This window comes from Anomaloglossus baeobatrachus, chromosome 4 (assembly GCF_048569485.1).
Source record: "Anomaloglossus baeobatrachus isolate aAnoBae1 chromosome 4, aAnoBae1.hap1, whole genome shotgun sequence".
Taxonomy (NCBI): domain Eukaryota; kingdom Metazoa; phylum Chordata; class Amphibia; order Anura; family Aromobatidae; genus Anomaloglossus; species Anomaloglossus baeobatrachus.
In genome coordinates, this window is record NC_134356.1 from 519,696,133 (window position 1) to 519,714,049 (window position 17,917).

The following is a 17,917-nucleotide window of genomic DNA, read 5'->3' on the forward strand; positions in this document are numbered from 1 at the left end:
CAGAGACTTAGGGAGGTCGCTGTTACGTCACAAAACCGGTGACGTTACAGCGATGTCCTTTGCGATGTTGCAGTGTGTAAACCCAGCTTAAGCTGCAATACCATAGACATGAGGTAAGAGACATGGCTATATCTGGAAAACTATACTACATTTCTAATTGAAGGTATTTGATAATATTTTTACGTCTACTACATATTGGGATAGGGTCTCGGAGATGGGAATACCCCTTTAAGTCACATTTGACTTCTGTGGGCAGGCCCCATTTTTTAGGCTGATGCTGCACCCTCGACAGCAACACCTGGTGCACTGCAGTAATCTAGAGCTTCAGTGAAATAGAGCAGAAAATCAAATCGAGTTCCACCATGAAGAACAATGAGGCTACTTGCTAACAATGGCACATTGACAAAAAAAGACCTAAAAAAGACCTAAAAAAACTGAAAGCCTGGTGGGGGTGGGGGCCGTTTGTTAAGCTCTGCTACATACAAAAAATAAAATCTTTGATAATATCAGAAAAGCTGCACCAATCGTGGGCGTTACAGCAGGGTGTCAGCGAAATGTGTGACCCTTGGAGCCAAAAAGGCGTAAAGACAGCTCAAATATATGAATCACATGTGCCATGTTGAAGAATTTGGCGACAAAAATGGCAATTAATACCACAAGATTAAAATAAAAAGGGTTTAACCTGCCCTGTCATCTCTATATCAATAGATTGGAAAGGGTAGTATATCTAATAAGAAAATGAGAAATATATGCGGACGTTTAAAGCTATATAGAGATTATGGATGGAGACCAGCTTCTCCCCTCAAACGCGGGTGGATTCCTGATTAGGCTTTGCATTCCTTTTTAATGTAGATTTATGGTGTGAGAGATTGCCTCAGGGGTCACTTATTTGGACTGAATTTCTTTCTCGTCTGCGGATGGCTAATTACATTTGGTTAAAAGTTTCATTAATGCACTGCCTAATATACCTTATAATTGATAAGTTGTGTTAGCTAATAGATATTTATGGAAACACATAACTGGAAATATTGTAAATGGAAACTAGTATCTAGCGGGATGTCTCTCCGGGTAAAGGGTGGGTGACTTTATAAGTTATTTTCCTTTATTTATCTAATTTCAGGGCTTTTGCACTATAACTATATTATGTGTAACAATAATATTAAAAAAGGGGTAGTTCACTACTCAGACAACTCCTTCTCAATCAGTATGTTTCTTCCTACTAAAATAATAACAACTTTACTTGCTCTCCTGGGGCTCACATGACAATGTCACGTGAGCCCTGGTAGAACCAGTGCTGACACCACTGGAGCAGCGTCTGCACTGGAAGTGAGTGGTATCTCTGTTACCAATCTGTGGCCACTTCACGGTCCCCACCTTCGGACATCTGATTTGCTCCAAGGGAAAGGACAGTGAAGTGTCCACTGGTTGCCTGCATTGTTATCTCACTTGAGACACCTGAGAGAGCCAGTGCCCACAGCGCTGGAACGGTACTAGCCCTGTAGGCAAGTATAAGTGTTATTGTTTTACAAGGGGGGAAAGATACTGATTCAAAAAGGCGTTGTAATGGGCATCCCCTTTATTAATAAAAAATCTGATTAAAAAAAAAATAAATAAATGATGGATCTATCAGTAAGCTTGTTCTGACAGCAGTGTTTTTAACCCCTATTTTTCTTCTTCTAAACTCTTCTTGGATGATTTGTAAAGAGGGAGCCCTGGAAAGTTGAGGTTTTCAGATAAAAAAAAAAGTTATACAGCACTCATTACTCACTTGATAAATCCCCATATAAGGTTGAATTCACACACGACAGATTTTGTTGAAGACAGTCCTACTATTTGAAAATCAGGTTATATCCTCTAAATGAAATTATTTTTGCAGCAAGCCAAACGATTTGAGCAAGTTAGCAAATTGGGACATTCACAGACATTTCTGCAACAAGATCCACAGCGTGTGAATCCACCCTAAACATTACATTTGTACTTGGCTGATTTTCTGTAAATTACGCATTTTTCCACCATTTAAACCGGGCTTCCCCAAAAATAAGATCTAGCCTGAAAATAAGCCCTAGCATGATTTTACAAGATCTTTGGAGTATGCTTAAACTGTAATCCCTACTCCACAAATAAGCCCTAGTTACAGTCATGGCTGTCGATATTGGGAGCCAAACTGCACAATTTCTCAGGGTTCCCAAGAGTTGTATTACGAGGTTAAGATTGTTTACGGGACTAATCAAAATTGACCATCGGTCAAAAAAATACCTTCTCGTCTTACAAAGTCTGGATCCCCCTTGAACCGCAACTATAAGCCCTACTCCACAAATAAGACCTAGTTACAGTCAGGGCTGTCGATATGGGGAACCAAACTGCACAATTTCTCAGGGTCCCCAGCAGTTGTATTCCAAGGTTAAGATCGTTCACGGACCTTTCATGACTTCACAGTCATGTGACATGATGTAATCAAAGGTCTCTTAATTGCAGGAGTCTAAAAGAACTGAGCAGGAGACAGACTGGTATGCAGGACTGGTATTTGGGGGGAAGGGAAAGAAAATATATTTTTTCATTTCACTAAAGAGCATTTGGTGATCCCATTTGTTACACACCCTCTCTTTTTTCTTGTCTTGCATTCTAGAACAACAACATAACTCTCCAAACCATGTGTATAAGGCGGCTTTCACACTACATTTTCTTAACATGCGTCATGAACGTTTTTTTAATGCAAAAATAGAACCAGTGCAAATGTGTTTTCATTTCAATGCATTTGCAATGGACTCGCGTCAAAATGCGTTCACCTGCGTTTGCTTGCGTTATAGTGAGGATCCAGCGACTTGCAGTTTTCTAACTTTTTTCAAAAACGCTACTTGTAGCGTTTTTGAGCTGCGTCCAAATACTGTTTTTCACTGGATCCTGACTATACTGCACGCAAACGCATGTGAACGCTGGCATGCTGATAGACAGGATCCTGCTTGCTCTACTGAGCATGCCCAGAAACCAGCCTGGCGTGATCAGTCTCTCTCTCCCCCTCCCTCTCTCTCCTCTCTCTCTCCCCCGCCTGAGAGCGGCGGACGCTCGTAACCAAGGTAAATATTGAGTAAACAAGCAAAGCGCTTCACTTAGTTACCCGATATTTACCTTGGTTACGTGTGCAGGGAGCAGGCAGCCCGGCTCCTAGCAGCTACGGACGCTCGTAACCAAGGTAAATATCAAGTATCCAAGCAAAGCACTTCGCTTAGTTACCCGATGTTTACCTTGGTTACCAGCGTCTGCAGCTGTCAGATGCCGGCTCCCAGTCTATCACGTTCAGTTCCCCTCACTCCCGATCACATGACTTCAATGCCCGTCCATAAACTTCAAGTGGCAGGATCCTGCAAAATAACACAGGCGTTTGCATGCGTTTTAGTTTGTAAAAACAGGATCCACTTTTACAGCAAAAAAAGTTCATGACGCATGTTAAAAAAAGTAGTGTGAAAGCAGCCTAACACGTGTGTGTATCATCTATCTACTGTATCTATCTATCTATCTACTGTATCTATCTATCTATCTATTGTATCTATCTATCTATCTATCTATCTATCTCCTGCATTTAAGAGACCTCTTGGTGACAACCTAGTTACATTACATGATGTCACAAAGGTCCTGAAACTGTTCTCATCAGGATATAAAAGCTGGGGCCCTATGAAATTGCCCAGTTTTATTTACAAAAAAACACCAACATACATTATTAAAAACACTGAAAGAGTGGACATACATGCTGGAGTCTGCATATAATAAGCAAAATAAACCCCAGAGTCCCTCCTTGTTCTAGAATGAGACATGACTATAGTTGAATAAATGTTGATGCTTTTGTTTAAGAATAAACGTAGATTTCTGTTCATGGAAACAGTAAGACATCCCCTGAAAATAAGCACTAACCCATCTTTGGGAGCAAAAAATAATATTAGAATAAGGATATAAGAATTTTACATATTATGATATAAAATTATTCTGAAGATGTGCCAAATTTATGAAACGACTTACATTTATTTGAAAAAATGTAATTTTAAGTTTTCTTCTATAAATACACATATCTGCCTTTCAGCTTTTTGAGTTATTTTACTTCAGTTTAGTAATTGCTGACAAATAAAAAGAGTAAAGGCCCCGTCACACACAGAGATAAATCTTTGGCAGATCTGTGGTTGCAGTGAAATCCTGGACATATTGTTCCATTTGTACACAACCACAAACCTGGCACTGATTGTCCACAATTTCACTGCAACCACAGATCTGCCACAGATTTATCTCTGTGTGTAAAGTGGCCTTTATTCTAACTAAAATTTCACAAAAAAAATAAACAGATCATATCGAGCAATTTAGTGTTCACACAAGCTAAAGGTCAGGACAAGTTATGTTTAGCATTGACACATCCTAACTTCAGATCTGTGGATGGATTCTGTAGGTGGAGCTGGTAAATCAAGATTTTTAACCTCTTATTTACTCCTTAGTCCTTGGGAAGGGTTAAGCACTAGCAAAGAAGGAGCTGTAGCGGTCATTTCTGGCACCCATCCTTCTGCCGCAAGCATGTCCTAGAAGATCAAGAAGCTTCTAGCTGTAGCTGACATACCTTAGAGGGGGGTTTGAGAGAAACTGAAAAATAGTGAGTTTGTTACTGATATAACAGGCTGATAAATTCCGTTGATCGTTTCCTATAAGCAAATTTAAAAGTGACAATCTGATTGCATTTCTTATTGTCACTTTTGCAATGACTGAGACATCAAGCAAAAAAGACTAAAAACGATGTAGATCTGTAATGACCAAAAACATTAGGACCAAGCTTTAGCAGCAGGTGTATATGTGTTGTTTACTAACACATGGCCATTTGTACATTTGGGTAGGGAGGACACTTTAAAAGACGATTGTTAAACTCAAAAGAGGTCACTCTTCATGCATCTACCCATATGATGGATAACAAAAATGGAATGTATCATGCAATTCTGATTCACAATTGAAAAGACGCAGCCACAATGGCCATTTGGTTCTACATATTTTTTGGGAAACTATAATAATAACAATAATGACAATCATATTAATTTTTATTTCTATAGCGCCAACATATTCCACAGCGCTTTACAATTCAGAGTGAACATGTATAGACAATATGGGACAATTCAAAATAACAAAATTCAGATATCAAGAGGAGTGAGGGCCCTGCTCGTAAGCTTACAGTCTATGAGGAAATAGGGGAGACACAAAAGGTGAATGGGGGGGGGGGGGGAAGGCTTGTCATATATGGTCCAGCCATCAATTTAATAGGGGATTCAAAACCAGCTGCGTGGACCGATCGCCAGCCGGTATATACAGAGTGTAAAAAAAAAGTACATGAAGGGGAAGGAACCAGAAGATACAGGAGACAAGAATTGGAAGTAAATTTTATGAAGAGCAGAATGAGATTAGATTAGGTCAAGATGGTGAGGTGATAGGATAGTCTAAAGAAATGCATTTTTAGGGCCCCCTTAAAGATGTGGATGTTGGGAATTAATCAAATTTTTTATTGGTAGTGTGTTCCAGAGATTTGGCGCAGCTCGTGAGAAATCTTGAAAACGGGAGAGGGAGGTTCGAATTATTGCGGATGTCAGTCTTAAGTCATTAGCAGAAAGGAGGGCACAGGTAGGGTGATAGACAGAGATGAGGGAGGAGATGTAGGATGGTGCAGAACCGTGGAGAGCTTTATGAGTGAGAGTGATGTTTATATTGGACTCTGTAACAGAAAGGCAACCAGTGCAATGACTGGCACAGAGCAGAGGCATCAGTGAAGCGGTTGGAGAGGAAAATGATCCTGGCTGTGACATTCAGAATGGATTGGAGAGTTGAGAATTTAGTAACAGGAAGACCAGATAGTAAAGAATTACAGTAATCCAGGCGAGAATTAATGAGAGCGACAGTAAGAGTTTTTGCAGAGTCAATGGTAAGAAAAGGTCTAGAAAACTATGCATGAACACAGCACTTGTTGGAACTTGAGCACAATCAGATTAGATCCGACACATGAATTTTTACAGAGGAAGGAACAGTCTGTTCATCTACGAGCAGTGCAAATATATGACTGTGCAGCCATCTGCAGGTCTGGGACACTCTAAATCAGATTGGCTAATACTTGATTTTCGGCATAAATATTTCACTTACATTTCTAGCACAGTCTTCAGCTGTTCCAGTTTAGATTTCCGTTCCTCGATCTCACAATCATTATGCGTTCCCAGTTCAGATAGCAGCAGTCTTGCGATATCGAGCACTTCCTGTAATAAATAACATGGGATCTGAGACTTCATATAAATAATAACGCCCTCAATATTTTACTGATATTGTAAAATATTCTCAATTTGGATTCAAATTACCATTATAAATGTCCTTATGCTTGATATCGATACACAATGTATTTTATCTATTTGTATTATTGTTTTATCTGTCTGTAGGACAGCCACAGTGCCACTGGCTTTTCACCAGTCTTTCACACTGCTTTTGGGTGACCTTATGCCACTCCTGGTGCAAAAATGTAAGCAGTTCTTCTTTGCTTGATGGCTTGTGACTATCCATCTTCCTCTTGATTACATTCCAGAGATTTTCAATGGGGTTCAGGTCTGGAGATTCGGCTGGCCATGACAGGGTTTTGATGGACCATCAAGTCCTTCATCCACACATTGATTGATCTAGCTGTGTGGCATGGCGCATTGTTCAGCTGGAAAAAACAGTCCTCAGAGTTGGGGAACATTGCCTGAGCAGAAAGAAACAACTGTTTTCCAGGATAACCTTGTCTGCGGCTTGATTCATATGTCCTTCGTAAACTTTAATCTGCTAATTCCAGCCTTGCTGAAACATCCCCAGATCATCACCGATCCTCCACATTTCACAGTGGGTGCAAGACACTGTGGTTTGTATGCCTCTCCAGGTCTCCATTTAACCATTAGATGACAAGGTGTTGGGCAAAGCAGAAAATGACAATGCACCAAGCCACACAGCTAGGTAAATCAATGTGTGGATGAAGGACCACCACATCATATCCCTGTCATGGCCAGCCCAATCTCCAGACCTGAACCCCATTAAAAACCTCTGGATTGTAATCAAGAAGAAGATGGATAGTCACAAGCCATCAAACAAAGAAGAACTGATTAATCTTTTGCACCAGCAGTGGCATAAGATCAAACAAAAGCAGTGTGAAAGACTGGTGGAAAGCATGACAAGACGCATGAAAGCTGTGATTAAAAATCATGGTTATTCCGCAAAATATTGATTTCTGAATAGTGATGGGCGATCCCGAACTGTAAAGATCGGGGATCGTACCGATCACATAGTGATTGTGTACACGATCCAGATTACGAGCTTTCCTGGGAAGCTTGTGTTACAGATCGGGTCCAGGGGCTGTAAAAAAAAGCACATTATGAAAAAACATTATAATCATACTTACAGGTCCCGCGACGCGTCCTGCAGGCTCTGTTTCCTGGCCGCGTCTGCTTCCGAGTCCGATCATTGCTGTGCTGCCCGGTAAGCACCACTGCCTAAAGGACCTTGAATGAAGTCATAGCCATGTGACCAGTCTGGTGTGAATGTTTTACAGACATTGGCTTACAGACTGGTCAGATGACTATGACGTCATCAAAGGTCCTGCAAGTGCTGACGCTTGCTTCTCGCTCTGTACAGAGTGGTGTAGCAGGGCTGACACGGCTCTCTCTGCTTCTCACTTTGTATAGACTGTGTCTGTACAGAGAGTGATGAAGCTGACATTGCTGTCCCTGTGGATTTCGTAAGACTAAGGATTTTTTTTATAATAAAGATGGAGTCTCTAAATGTTTTTTGTTTTATTTCTAATAAAAAAATGTTTTCTCTGTGTTGTGTTTTGTTTTTTTACTGTTTACTAGAAATTCATGGTGGCCATGTCTAATTTGGCGTTACACAATGAATTTCGGGCTTAGTACCATTTTAGAATACAAAGCTGGTATTAACCCCTTTATTACCCAGCGTGCCATTGCCATCAGGGCCACTGGACAAGCAGGATAAAATGCCTAGAAATGGTGCTAAGAATTTCCATTTCCAGGTGCGGCTGCGGGCTGCCGAGAATCCCAGCTGCCTGGCTTTACCCGATTGGCGATCAAAATATGGCGGGAGCCTATGCCTTTTTTTTTTTTAAATACTTTCTTAAATAATTTAAAAAAAAAAAAAAAAAAAAATGGGCCTCCTGTATTTTGATTGCCAGCCAAGGTAAAGCCAGACAGATGGGGGTGGCAGCCCCGCAGCCGTCCGCTTTATCTGCACTGAGAATCAAAAATACTGTGGAGCGCTATGTCTTTTTTTTTAATTAGTTATTTTTATATAACTATATATTGTGTACACATATGTATATATATATCTATATCGTATTTTTCGCTTTATAAGACGCACTTTTGTTCCCCCAAATTTTGGGGGAAAGTAGGGGGTGCGTCTTATAAGCCGAATATACGGGGGTGAACGCTTCGATCTCCTGCTCCCGCTCATATAATATGCACAGCCGCTGTCCATCACCGGTGGTGCTGAAATCGCACCGCAGTGACGGGCTGGGGGAGCGGTGCATATTATTTGTCCCTGCGCCCCCCTGTGATGGCACATGCCCCCCCTGTGTTAGATATGGCCCCCATGCTGTTACTCATTCTAAAATAAAAAAGCTTTACTTACCCCCTCCAGCGTTTCTCTCCGGTGTCCCTGCTTCCACTGTGATCAGGCATGCAGAGATGAGATCACTCTGCTCTGCCGATCACATGACCAGCACGAAGAAGCACGGAGGGAGACAGGAGGGAGATCAGCGCTGCAGGAGGTAAGGAAAGAGTGTTTTATTTTACTATGGGCAGCAGCCTCGGGGCAATATCTAACACAGGGGGACTTGTGCGATCTATAGGGGCCATGGGCAGCACTATGAGGGAGATATCTAACACAGGGGGACTTGTGCGATCTATATAGGGGCCATGGGCAGCACTATGGGGGCGATATCTAACACAGGGGGACTTGTGCGATATATAGGGGCCATGGGCAGCACCATGGGGGCGATATCTAACACAGGGGGACTTGTGCGATCTATATAGGGGCCATGGGCAGCACTATGGGGGCCATATCTAACACAGGGGGACTTGTGCGATCTATAGGGGCCATGGGCAGCACAGGGGAACGTGTGCCATCACAAGGGGGCTATATTCAATATAAGGGGGCCATATCCAGATTAGGGGGGGCTAATTTTAGGATGGGGGGCTATGAGGGACATATACCCTAAATGATTTGTTAGAGGGACACTGGCATTATAGGATGAAGCCCATTTAACATTAAAAAAAAAATTCTTTTTTCCTTCACCAAATTTGGGGGTGCGTCTTATAATCAGGTGCGTCTTATAAAGCGGAAAAATACGGTGTATATATATATATATATATATATATATATTTTTATCTTTTGATGCCCTCATTGATTTCATTGGCTGACAGATGTTGACAAAAACACAAGAAAGAATGAACAGGCTGCTTCTTTTTTGTCACAAACGTTTGTCAAAAAAAAGCTGACAAATAAACTGCAAGGTGCGCACAGCAAATCTGACTTCTCATAGACTTTGCTTGGAAGTCAAATGTCAGAAAGTTCTGAGAACAAAACTGGACCAAGAAATGCGACAAAAACCGCAGCGTGCGCATGTAGCCTAAAACACTGAAATACACCAATAGTGAGAGAACAGCAGTAAAGTATCTTACGTAAGCGTTATTCTACATTTAGTTAGTTATGAGACCACTGAATTCTTTGATGGCTACTAAGAGCCAATTGGCACGATATTTTCTGATGGGGCTGATAGCAGGAGGGACTGCTTACTATACAAAGCTTTATTTAAACTCTGTGAAGACATTCTGGATTGCATTACTGCTGCACACAATACCTTATTATACACAGAACTCAACTTCTGTAGGTTAGACTGATATTATACACACGCATAATGTGTTTTCTAATAGCTAACATACCTGTAGTTGTTCCGGCTTCTTTAGTTTTAGCTTTCCTGTTTTGTAACCGTCGTGATGTTCAAATAATTCAAAGAATCTGAAAGCAAAGAAAAATACAAGATACATGTAATAAAAATAATCATTATAAGAAAGTTACTGATGAGTCTTTCCCTGCACACAGAAAGCTATATACATAGTTACATAGGTTGAAAAATGACCAAGGTCCATCTACTTCACCCTTCCTCCACCAGCTATTTCTTTGCTGCCCACAGTTTCTTCAGTAACCCTCAAATACCCTTATCCTAAATTAGGAAGAACCACCATTGCATGTACAAGAAGAGAAAAAAAAACAGAATTTGCAAATCAAGCACATTTTGCCATTACCTGGCATGGCGAACCTCCATCTTCATTTTTTGCTTTGGCGTCCTATCACCATGACGAATTATTGCAATTACACATCGCAACTCCATCCTGAATAATTGAAAAGGTGAGTATTACATTCAGAACAATTAGTAGACTTATGTTCCAAAGGTTTTAACACCTTCACGACTGGCTGATTTCGCACTTTACGTTTTCTTTTTCGCCATTCTTCTTCCGAGAGATATAACTTTTTTATTTTTCAGTCACTGTGGCCATGTGGGGGTTCGTTTTTTGCAGAATGAGTTGTACTTTTGAATGAAACCATGAGTTTTACCATATCGTGTACTGGAAAACAGCAAAAAAAATTCCAAATGCAGAAGAATTGCAAAAAAAAGTGCGACTGCACTATTGTTTTTTGAGATATTTTATTCACCGTGTTCCCTATATGGTAAAACTGATGTGTCAGTGTGATGCCTCAGGTCGGTACAAGTTCGAAGACACCAAACAAGTATAGGTTTTTGTTTTATCTAAGGGGTTAAATAAAAAATCTGACGTTTGTCCGAAAAAGTGGCGTACGTTTTGAACCATTTTCTGCGACCCATAGCATTGTCATTTTTCGGGATCTATGGCTCAGTGACTGCTTATTTTTTGCGTCTCGAGCTGATGTTTTTAACCGTACCATTTTTGCGCAGATGCTACATTTTGATCGCTGTTATTGCATTTAGCGCACAATTTGTGCAACCAAAAAACGTAATTTTGCAGTTCGGAATTTTTTGTTGCTACGCCGTTTACTGATCAGAATAATTTATTTTATATTTTCATAGATCGGGCATTTCTGAACACGACGATACCAAATATGTGTATTTTTTTTAACCCTTTCATTTTTCAATGGGGCAAAAGGGATTTGAACTTTTAGGTATTTTATTATTTTTTAAAACTTTTTTTAATTTTTTTTTTTTATTTTACTAGGGGGCCTATAATGATCAACAGTCTGATTGCTGATTCTTTTCTCCTCACTCAGACCGGGAGAAATGATCATCTCTTGTAACAAGCACTACTCGGTTGTTTCTTACAGGATCTGAGTCATGTGAGCATAGGAGTCATCACATGACCCTGTGCTACCATGACAACCACTGGATCCATGTGATCACGTCACGTGACTTCTGGTATCGGGTGGTGAGTATGAAACTACCGCTATCACCGTTAATATAGCGTTGTCACATCTTGACAGTACCATTAAGGGGTTAAAAGGCATGGGTGGATAGCGATTCCGCTCGTCCCTAGCAGGCACACGTCAGCTGTACAAATTAGCTGAGATGTGCGCCGATCACCCCCGGCTCCCGGCAGCAAGTGGGAAAGATTAACACTATGACCACTAGGACGTAACTTTACTGCCTGCGGTCGTTAAGGGGTTAAAGGGTATCAGGATGCCCCATTATTAAAATATGTCCTATCACTGCAGGAGTCGTAGTGGAAATCCACATTTTCTAAACTTGTCAAACTGTGCAGCAAATAGAGCCAGATACTACCCAAACAAATGATTTTCTCCCGAACACGATTGCATTTGCATTTTCACAGAGCTCACAGATTCATGCTTCACTACCGGATAAGAGTTTAATAAGATGTGAACAAATTTACAAAACCTGTTGTCTGGGACTTAAACATTGATGGCCTATCCTTAGCCAGGCGACATCTCCACCTACATGGAGTCCTGGGTCATCTAATTTACCTGGAGGCTGCCAGTCAAAGATATCTCAGAATTCATTGAGGGTCTTCATAGAGTGTAAAGCTGGGTTTACACACTGCAACATCTCAAACGACATCGCTGTAACGTCACCGGTTTTGTGACGCAATAGCGATGTTGTTTGCGATGTTGCAGTGTGTGAAACCTATCAGCGACCCGGCCCCTGCTGTGAAGTTGTAATCGTTACAAATCGTTCAGGACCATTCCTAGGTCCTTTGTTTCCCGCTGTGCAGCATGCATCGCTGGAAAGTTTCAGTGTGTGAAAGACTTTGCAGCGACTTTGTTAGCAACTTCCCTTTCAAAAGGCTGCTTATCAACGTCCCCAACAACCAGCTAGGTCGCTCTGCAGGTCCGGATCGCTGTTGCGTTGTTGGCCAGGTTTGCCTGTTTGACTGCTCACCAGCGACTTAGCAGAGACTTAGGGAGGTCGCTGTTACGTCACAAAACCGGTGACGTTACAGCGATGTCCTTTGCGATGTTGCAGTGTGTAAACCCAGCTTAAGGCCGGGTGCACACATTGAGTGTTTGGTGAGTTCTTTACCTCAGTATTTGTAGCTAAAACCAGGAGTGGGTGATAAATACAGAAGTGGTGTCATGTTTCTATTATACTTTTCCTCTGACTGTTCCACTCCTGGTTTTGGCTACAAATACTGAGGTAAAAACTCACCAAATACTCAACATGGGCTGTGGTGCTCATACCCCTTGAACAGCAATCGGCCAACAGCTTTTCCACATGGATGCTCTGTTTGTACCGATAGGTACAGTAGATGTCTGTTTTGGATCCGAGTGCCATCAGTGTTTTTCACATATGGATATATAAATAAATTACACATCTTCTCCTATCCTTTCCGTTGATAATCATGAACAGTGCACAGACTGCGCACTGATGCCACTTGCTTGCTCTCTATGGTTTCATGAACCCATAGACTTTAATAGCTGGTTTTCATCTGTGATGCCGATAACAAAAACAAACATTTCTCCGGGATTTCTGCATAGACAAATGGTCAGCAAAAAAAAAACCAGACATAGGAACAGCCCCATAGCCTATAATAAGGACATGTGCTATCCGTGAAAATCAGGGATAGAACACAAACGTGAAAAATGGACGTCTGAATGAGGCCTTAAGTGGTATTCTTAAAGGTGAGAAGGGAGCAAGCTGCTGCCAGACATCTGTCGTGACCGCTTATCTCCCCTGAGAATAAGAAAAAAAAAATAGGCTTAACCTTTCCTTCAACTGTCAATTAGTCGGGAGGTCTGCATATACATAGGAAAGTCGGACAATCCAGCCAAGTACAGAAGACTTGGCCAACTGTCTTGTAATGTGTATGGATTCTTTAAAGACAAAAACAAGACTGACGTTACTTTTTGGGAAAGAAGTACCATAGAATCCTGGCTAACTGTGGCCTAACCAAGCCAACAACAGGTATCATGCCACTCACATTGTGCCAGATGTAGTTGGTACAATAGGTATATCTTCTGCCTCTGTTGGGATGGACCATGGGATGTGGAACTGCGGAGCAAGTTCCCTCATTATTATATTCCTAAAATAAAGCACATAAGAACTTGTTTATTTCTTTTCTTATTCATCCATTCTCCCCATTTCTTGTTATGCTTACAGACGCATTTATAGAAATGTTCACTATAAATATAAACATACATTATATCAGCTAAATGTTGTTATGGCGCATTCTAAAATCACTGTTTACAGACATCACTAGTGTAAAATACTTTTACATGGCATTAGTATTGTCTGTGTGCAGAAATACCAGACAGGACAGAGTTTTAAAAGCAGAATTTGTAATAATACGGCCTGAAGTAAAGCCCTGAGAGCGCACTGCAACCATCGGGGGTCACATAGCAGGCGCTGGCAATGACTGTTCTCAGATCCTTCTTTGTGCAAAATACAAAATGTTGGATGAAGCTTATACTTTTCAATATCAGCTCATAAGCAGAAGGCTAGAAACCTAAACCTACCCCAGGATTTTGGCACAGTCATCATAGTACTTCATAGAGTTCTTTACAAAACTGAAACCGTTGACGTCACAAACAAAAGAATGACCATTGGCTCTCAGCAAGTCGAAGCCGCAGACAGTTTGCTGAAAATAGAAATATATTCAGATATAGATGAACTGCTGCTAAGCTTAATAATGATAAATTAAAATTATATTCTGGTAATCAGACCTTAGGCAAGCGAAAACATGGCTGGACCAAGTGTGGAGTCTTATGCACTGCTGCTTTTTATACAATAGGGAAGCTTTACAGAATATCCATAAGCTGTACAATGAATATGTGATATATGGGGGTCACTCCGATGGAATCAGCATCTATCTGCAAAATGAGGCCCTGTAGATAGTTCCAAAAAATCCTGAACGGCCTCCTGTCTACTGCCAGGCATGAGTGATAGAGGACCATGCACCAGATCCCATTGTTACGACCTGTATCTATCAGATATTTATGGCATAGTCTATGGACAGATGAGAATACATCCCTTTAATGTACAAGCTACCTATAAACTGCACAACTGGTATAATAACTATGAAGTCCATTCAGTAAAATATATGTAACCAAGAAGGCGCATCCCCAGTAAGTCAATAACTTGGGAGGTATTAATTCTGTGTACTACCGTATGGGCCAATAATTTGGACTCCACTGGCCAACCATAACAAATGTAACTAAAAGTCAAATATGTAGGTTAAATCCCCTGGATCCTGATGGAAAATTTGGCCTGCTGCCATCTTATGTCGCAGATGGTCAGTTGTGCTTCCTTAGACATCAGGCATTTTTAGGCGATTGTTCCAATCTTTCAGGTCATCACGCCAGATAAAAACATAATTGGATATAATGTACTACCTTAAAGGCCAAGCAGACTTTACGAGCGACCAGCTTCTCCATGGCAGTCAACATGACTGGATAACGGATTTCCTTCCCCTCACTGTCACGCTCCACTTTCCCATCCAAAGCTGGAGACTTGCGGGCCTCTGCATGGGCATAATCAGGACCAACTGTATACACCTAAATAACATGTAATCATTACTATTATTCAGGTTGTCATCACTTTCAGAATAACTAAAAGCAAGAGGTAAGAATTAATTCATACCTTCACATCAGTGCCATCAGTGGGCATAAATTCTTCATAAATATAAGACCCAGTTTTTCTAACACTGCTCTCTGGAGAATACACACTGCTACGACTGCCAATCTGAAAAACAATAACCAAGATAAACCTCCTATAAAATACTAAACATTAACGTGAACCTTTCATCAGTTTGACCATGCTAAATGGCCAAATAATGGAATAGCAGCCATAGAGCTGAGTAAAATGCAGGTTTTTTTTTAGTTTTTAATTTCTCCTTTCTAGATCTTATCTCATAGCAGTCATTGTGGGGGGAGGGTGACAGCTGACAGCACTGTGAAATGAGATCTGTAAGTGTTTGTAATGATGCATTACTCAGCTCTACTGCATCCCTACAAGTAGCTGCAGACATCAGTAATGAGAGGAGGGTGTGTCCTTTTCTACCCTGCATGACGCCGCCTGCTTATAATTGGTCAATCTCATGCAGAGGACAAAGTACACTCCCACAAGAGTCAAATCTCTAGTAACGCCCAGTTGAACTGGAACATAAATTCTAGGCTAAACTTTACAAGCTAAGATTCTCATAATCGGAGAGGACAAATGAAAAAAAAAATGTTTTATTCAGCTGTGCAAACACAATTTCATGATGTGGCTAGTTTAATATGCTCAAACTGGTAAAAAAGTCCTTTAAGCATTGTACCATAAGGGTATCGTATCTTTCAGAAGAAAGTATATAACGAGCATTCATTGAGGCACCCGAGAGTGATGGATGAACTTGTATAGAGCACAGAAGATAATTTTACCCAATGAAGAAGTGTTTTGCCGGGTGATCGGCAGCCTGTTTGCACTGAAAGATTATTGTGTGTTGAGATGGGAGCAACCTCTGATATACCATATAAGCAACAAATACAAAAGAGGAAAAAGGAGAAAAAGAAGGGAATTTTGTTTACTTACCGTAAATTCCTTTTCTTCTAGCTCCTATTGGGAGACCCAGACAATTGGGGTGTATAGCTTCTGCCTCCGGAGGCCACACAAAGTATTACACTTTAAAAAGTGTAACCCCTCCCCTCTGCCTATACACCCTCCCGTGCATCACGGGCTCCTCAGTTTTGGTGCAAAAGCAGGAAGGAGGAAACTTATAAATTGGTCTAAGGTAAATTCAATCCGAAGGATGTTCGGAGAACTGAAACCATGAACCAAAGGAACAATTCAACATTAACAACATGTGTACACAAAAGAACAGCCCGAAGGGAACAGGGGCGGGTGCTGGGTCTCCCAATAGGAGCTAGAAGAAAAGGAATTTACGGTAAGTAAACAAAATTCCCTTCTTCTTTGTCGCTCCATTGGGAGACCCAGACAATTGGGACGTCCAAAAGCAGTCCCTGGGTGGGTAAAAGAATACCTCGATAAAAAGAGCCGAAAACGGCCCCCTCTTACAGGTGGGCAACCGCCGCCTGAAGGACTCGCCTACCTAGACTGGCATCTGCCGAAGCATAGGTATGCACCTGATAGTGTTTCGTGAAAGTGTGCAGACTAGACCAGGTAGCCGCCTGACACACCTGCTGAGCCGTAGCCCGGTGCCGCAATGCCCAGGATGCACCCACGGCTCTGGTAGAATGGGCTTTCAGCCCTGAAGGAATCGGAAGCCCAGAAGAACGGTAGGCTTCAAGAATCGGTTCCTTGATCCACCGAGCCAAGGTTGACTTGGAAGCCTGCGACCCCTTACGCTGGCCAGCGACAAGGACAAAGAGCGCATCAGAACGGCGCAGGGGCGCCGTGCGAGACACGTAGAGCCGGAGTGCTCTCACTAGATCTAACAAGTGCAAATCCTTTTCACATTGGTGAACTGGATGAGGGCAAAATGAAGGTAAGGAGATATCCTGATTGAGATGAAAAGGGGATACCACCTTAGGGAGGAATTCCGGGACCGGACGCAGAACCACCTTATCCTGGTGAAAAACCAGGAAGGGGGCTTTGCATGACAACGCTGCTAGCTCCGACACTCTACGGAGCGATATAACTGCTACTAGAAAAGCCACCTTCTGCGAAAGACGTGATAGAGAGACATCCCGCAGCGGCTCGAAAGGTGGTTTCTGAAGAGCCCTTAGCACCCTGTTAAGATCCCAGGGTTCCAGCGGCCACTTGTAAGGTGGGACTATGTGGCAAACTCCCTGCAGGAATGTGCGGACCTGCGGAAGCCTGGCTAGACGCTTTTGAAAAAACACGGAAAGCGCCGATACTTGTCCCTTGAGAGAGCCGAGAGACAAACCCTTGTCCATTCCGGATTGAAGGAAGGAAAGAAAAGTGGGTAAGGCAAACGGCCAGGGGGTAAAACCCTTATCAGAGCACCAGGATAAGAAGATCCTCCAAGCCCTGTGATAGATCTTGGCGGACGTTGGTTTCCTGGCCTGTCTCATAGTGGCAATGACATCTTGAGATAACCCTGAGGACGCTAGGAGCCAGGACTCAATGGCCACACAGTCAGGTTGAGGGCCGCAGAATTCAGATGGAAAAATGGCCCTTGAGACAGCAAGTCTGGTCGGTCTGGGAGTGCCCACGGTTGACCCACCGTGAGGTGCCACAGATTCGGGTACCACGACCTCCTCGGCCAGTCTGGAGCGACGAGGATGGCGCGGCGGCAGTCGGACCTGATTTTGCGTAACACTCTGGGCAGCATTGCCAGAGGAGGAAATACATAAGGCAGTCGAAACTGCGACCAATCCTGAACTAATGCGTCCGCCGCCAGAGCTCTGTGATCTTGAGACCGTGCCATGAATGCCG

General features: G+C 42.1%; 1 protein-coding gene across 9 annotated transcripts in view; it reads right to left on the bottom strand.

The window, feature by feature from the left end:
- PPIP5K1 (diphosphoinositol pentakisphosphate kinase 1) overlaps positions 1-17,917 on the bottom strand; it is a 316,383-nt gene that overhangs the window by 194,319 nt on the left and 104,147 nt on the right. For all 9 annotated transcript variants that reach the window (XM_075345881.1, XM_075345880.1, XM_075345875.1 and 6 more), the window contains 7 exons: positions 15,161-15,262; positions 14,914-15,075; positions 14,038-14,159; positions 13,503-13,604; positions 10,344-10,430; positions 9,981-10,056; positions 6,151-6,260 (listed from right to left, as the gene is read on the bottom strand). In XM_075345881.1, coding sequence (XP_075201996.1) covers positions 6,151-6,260; positions 9,981-10,056; positions 10,344-10,430; positions 13,503-13,604; positions 14,038-14,159; positions 14,914-15,075; positions 15,161-15,262 — 761 coding nt within the window. The remainder of the gene's footprint in view (positions 1-6,150; positions 6,261-9,980; positions 10,057-10,343; positions 10,431-13,502; positions 13,605-14,037; positions 14,160-14,913; positions 15,076-15,160; positions 15,263-17,917) is intronic.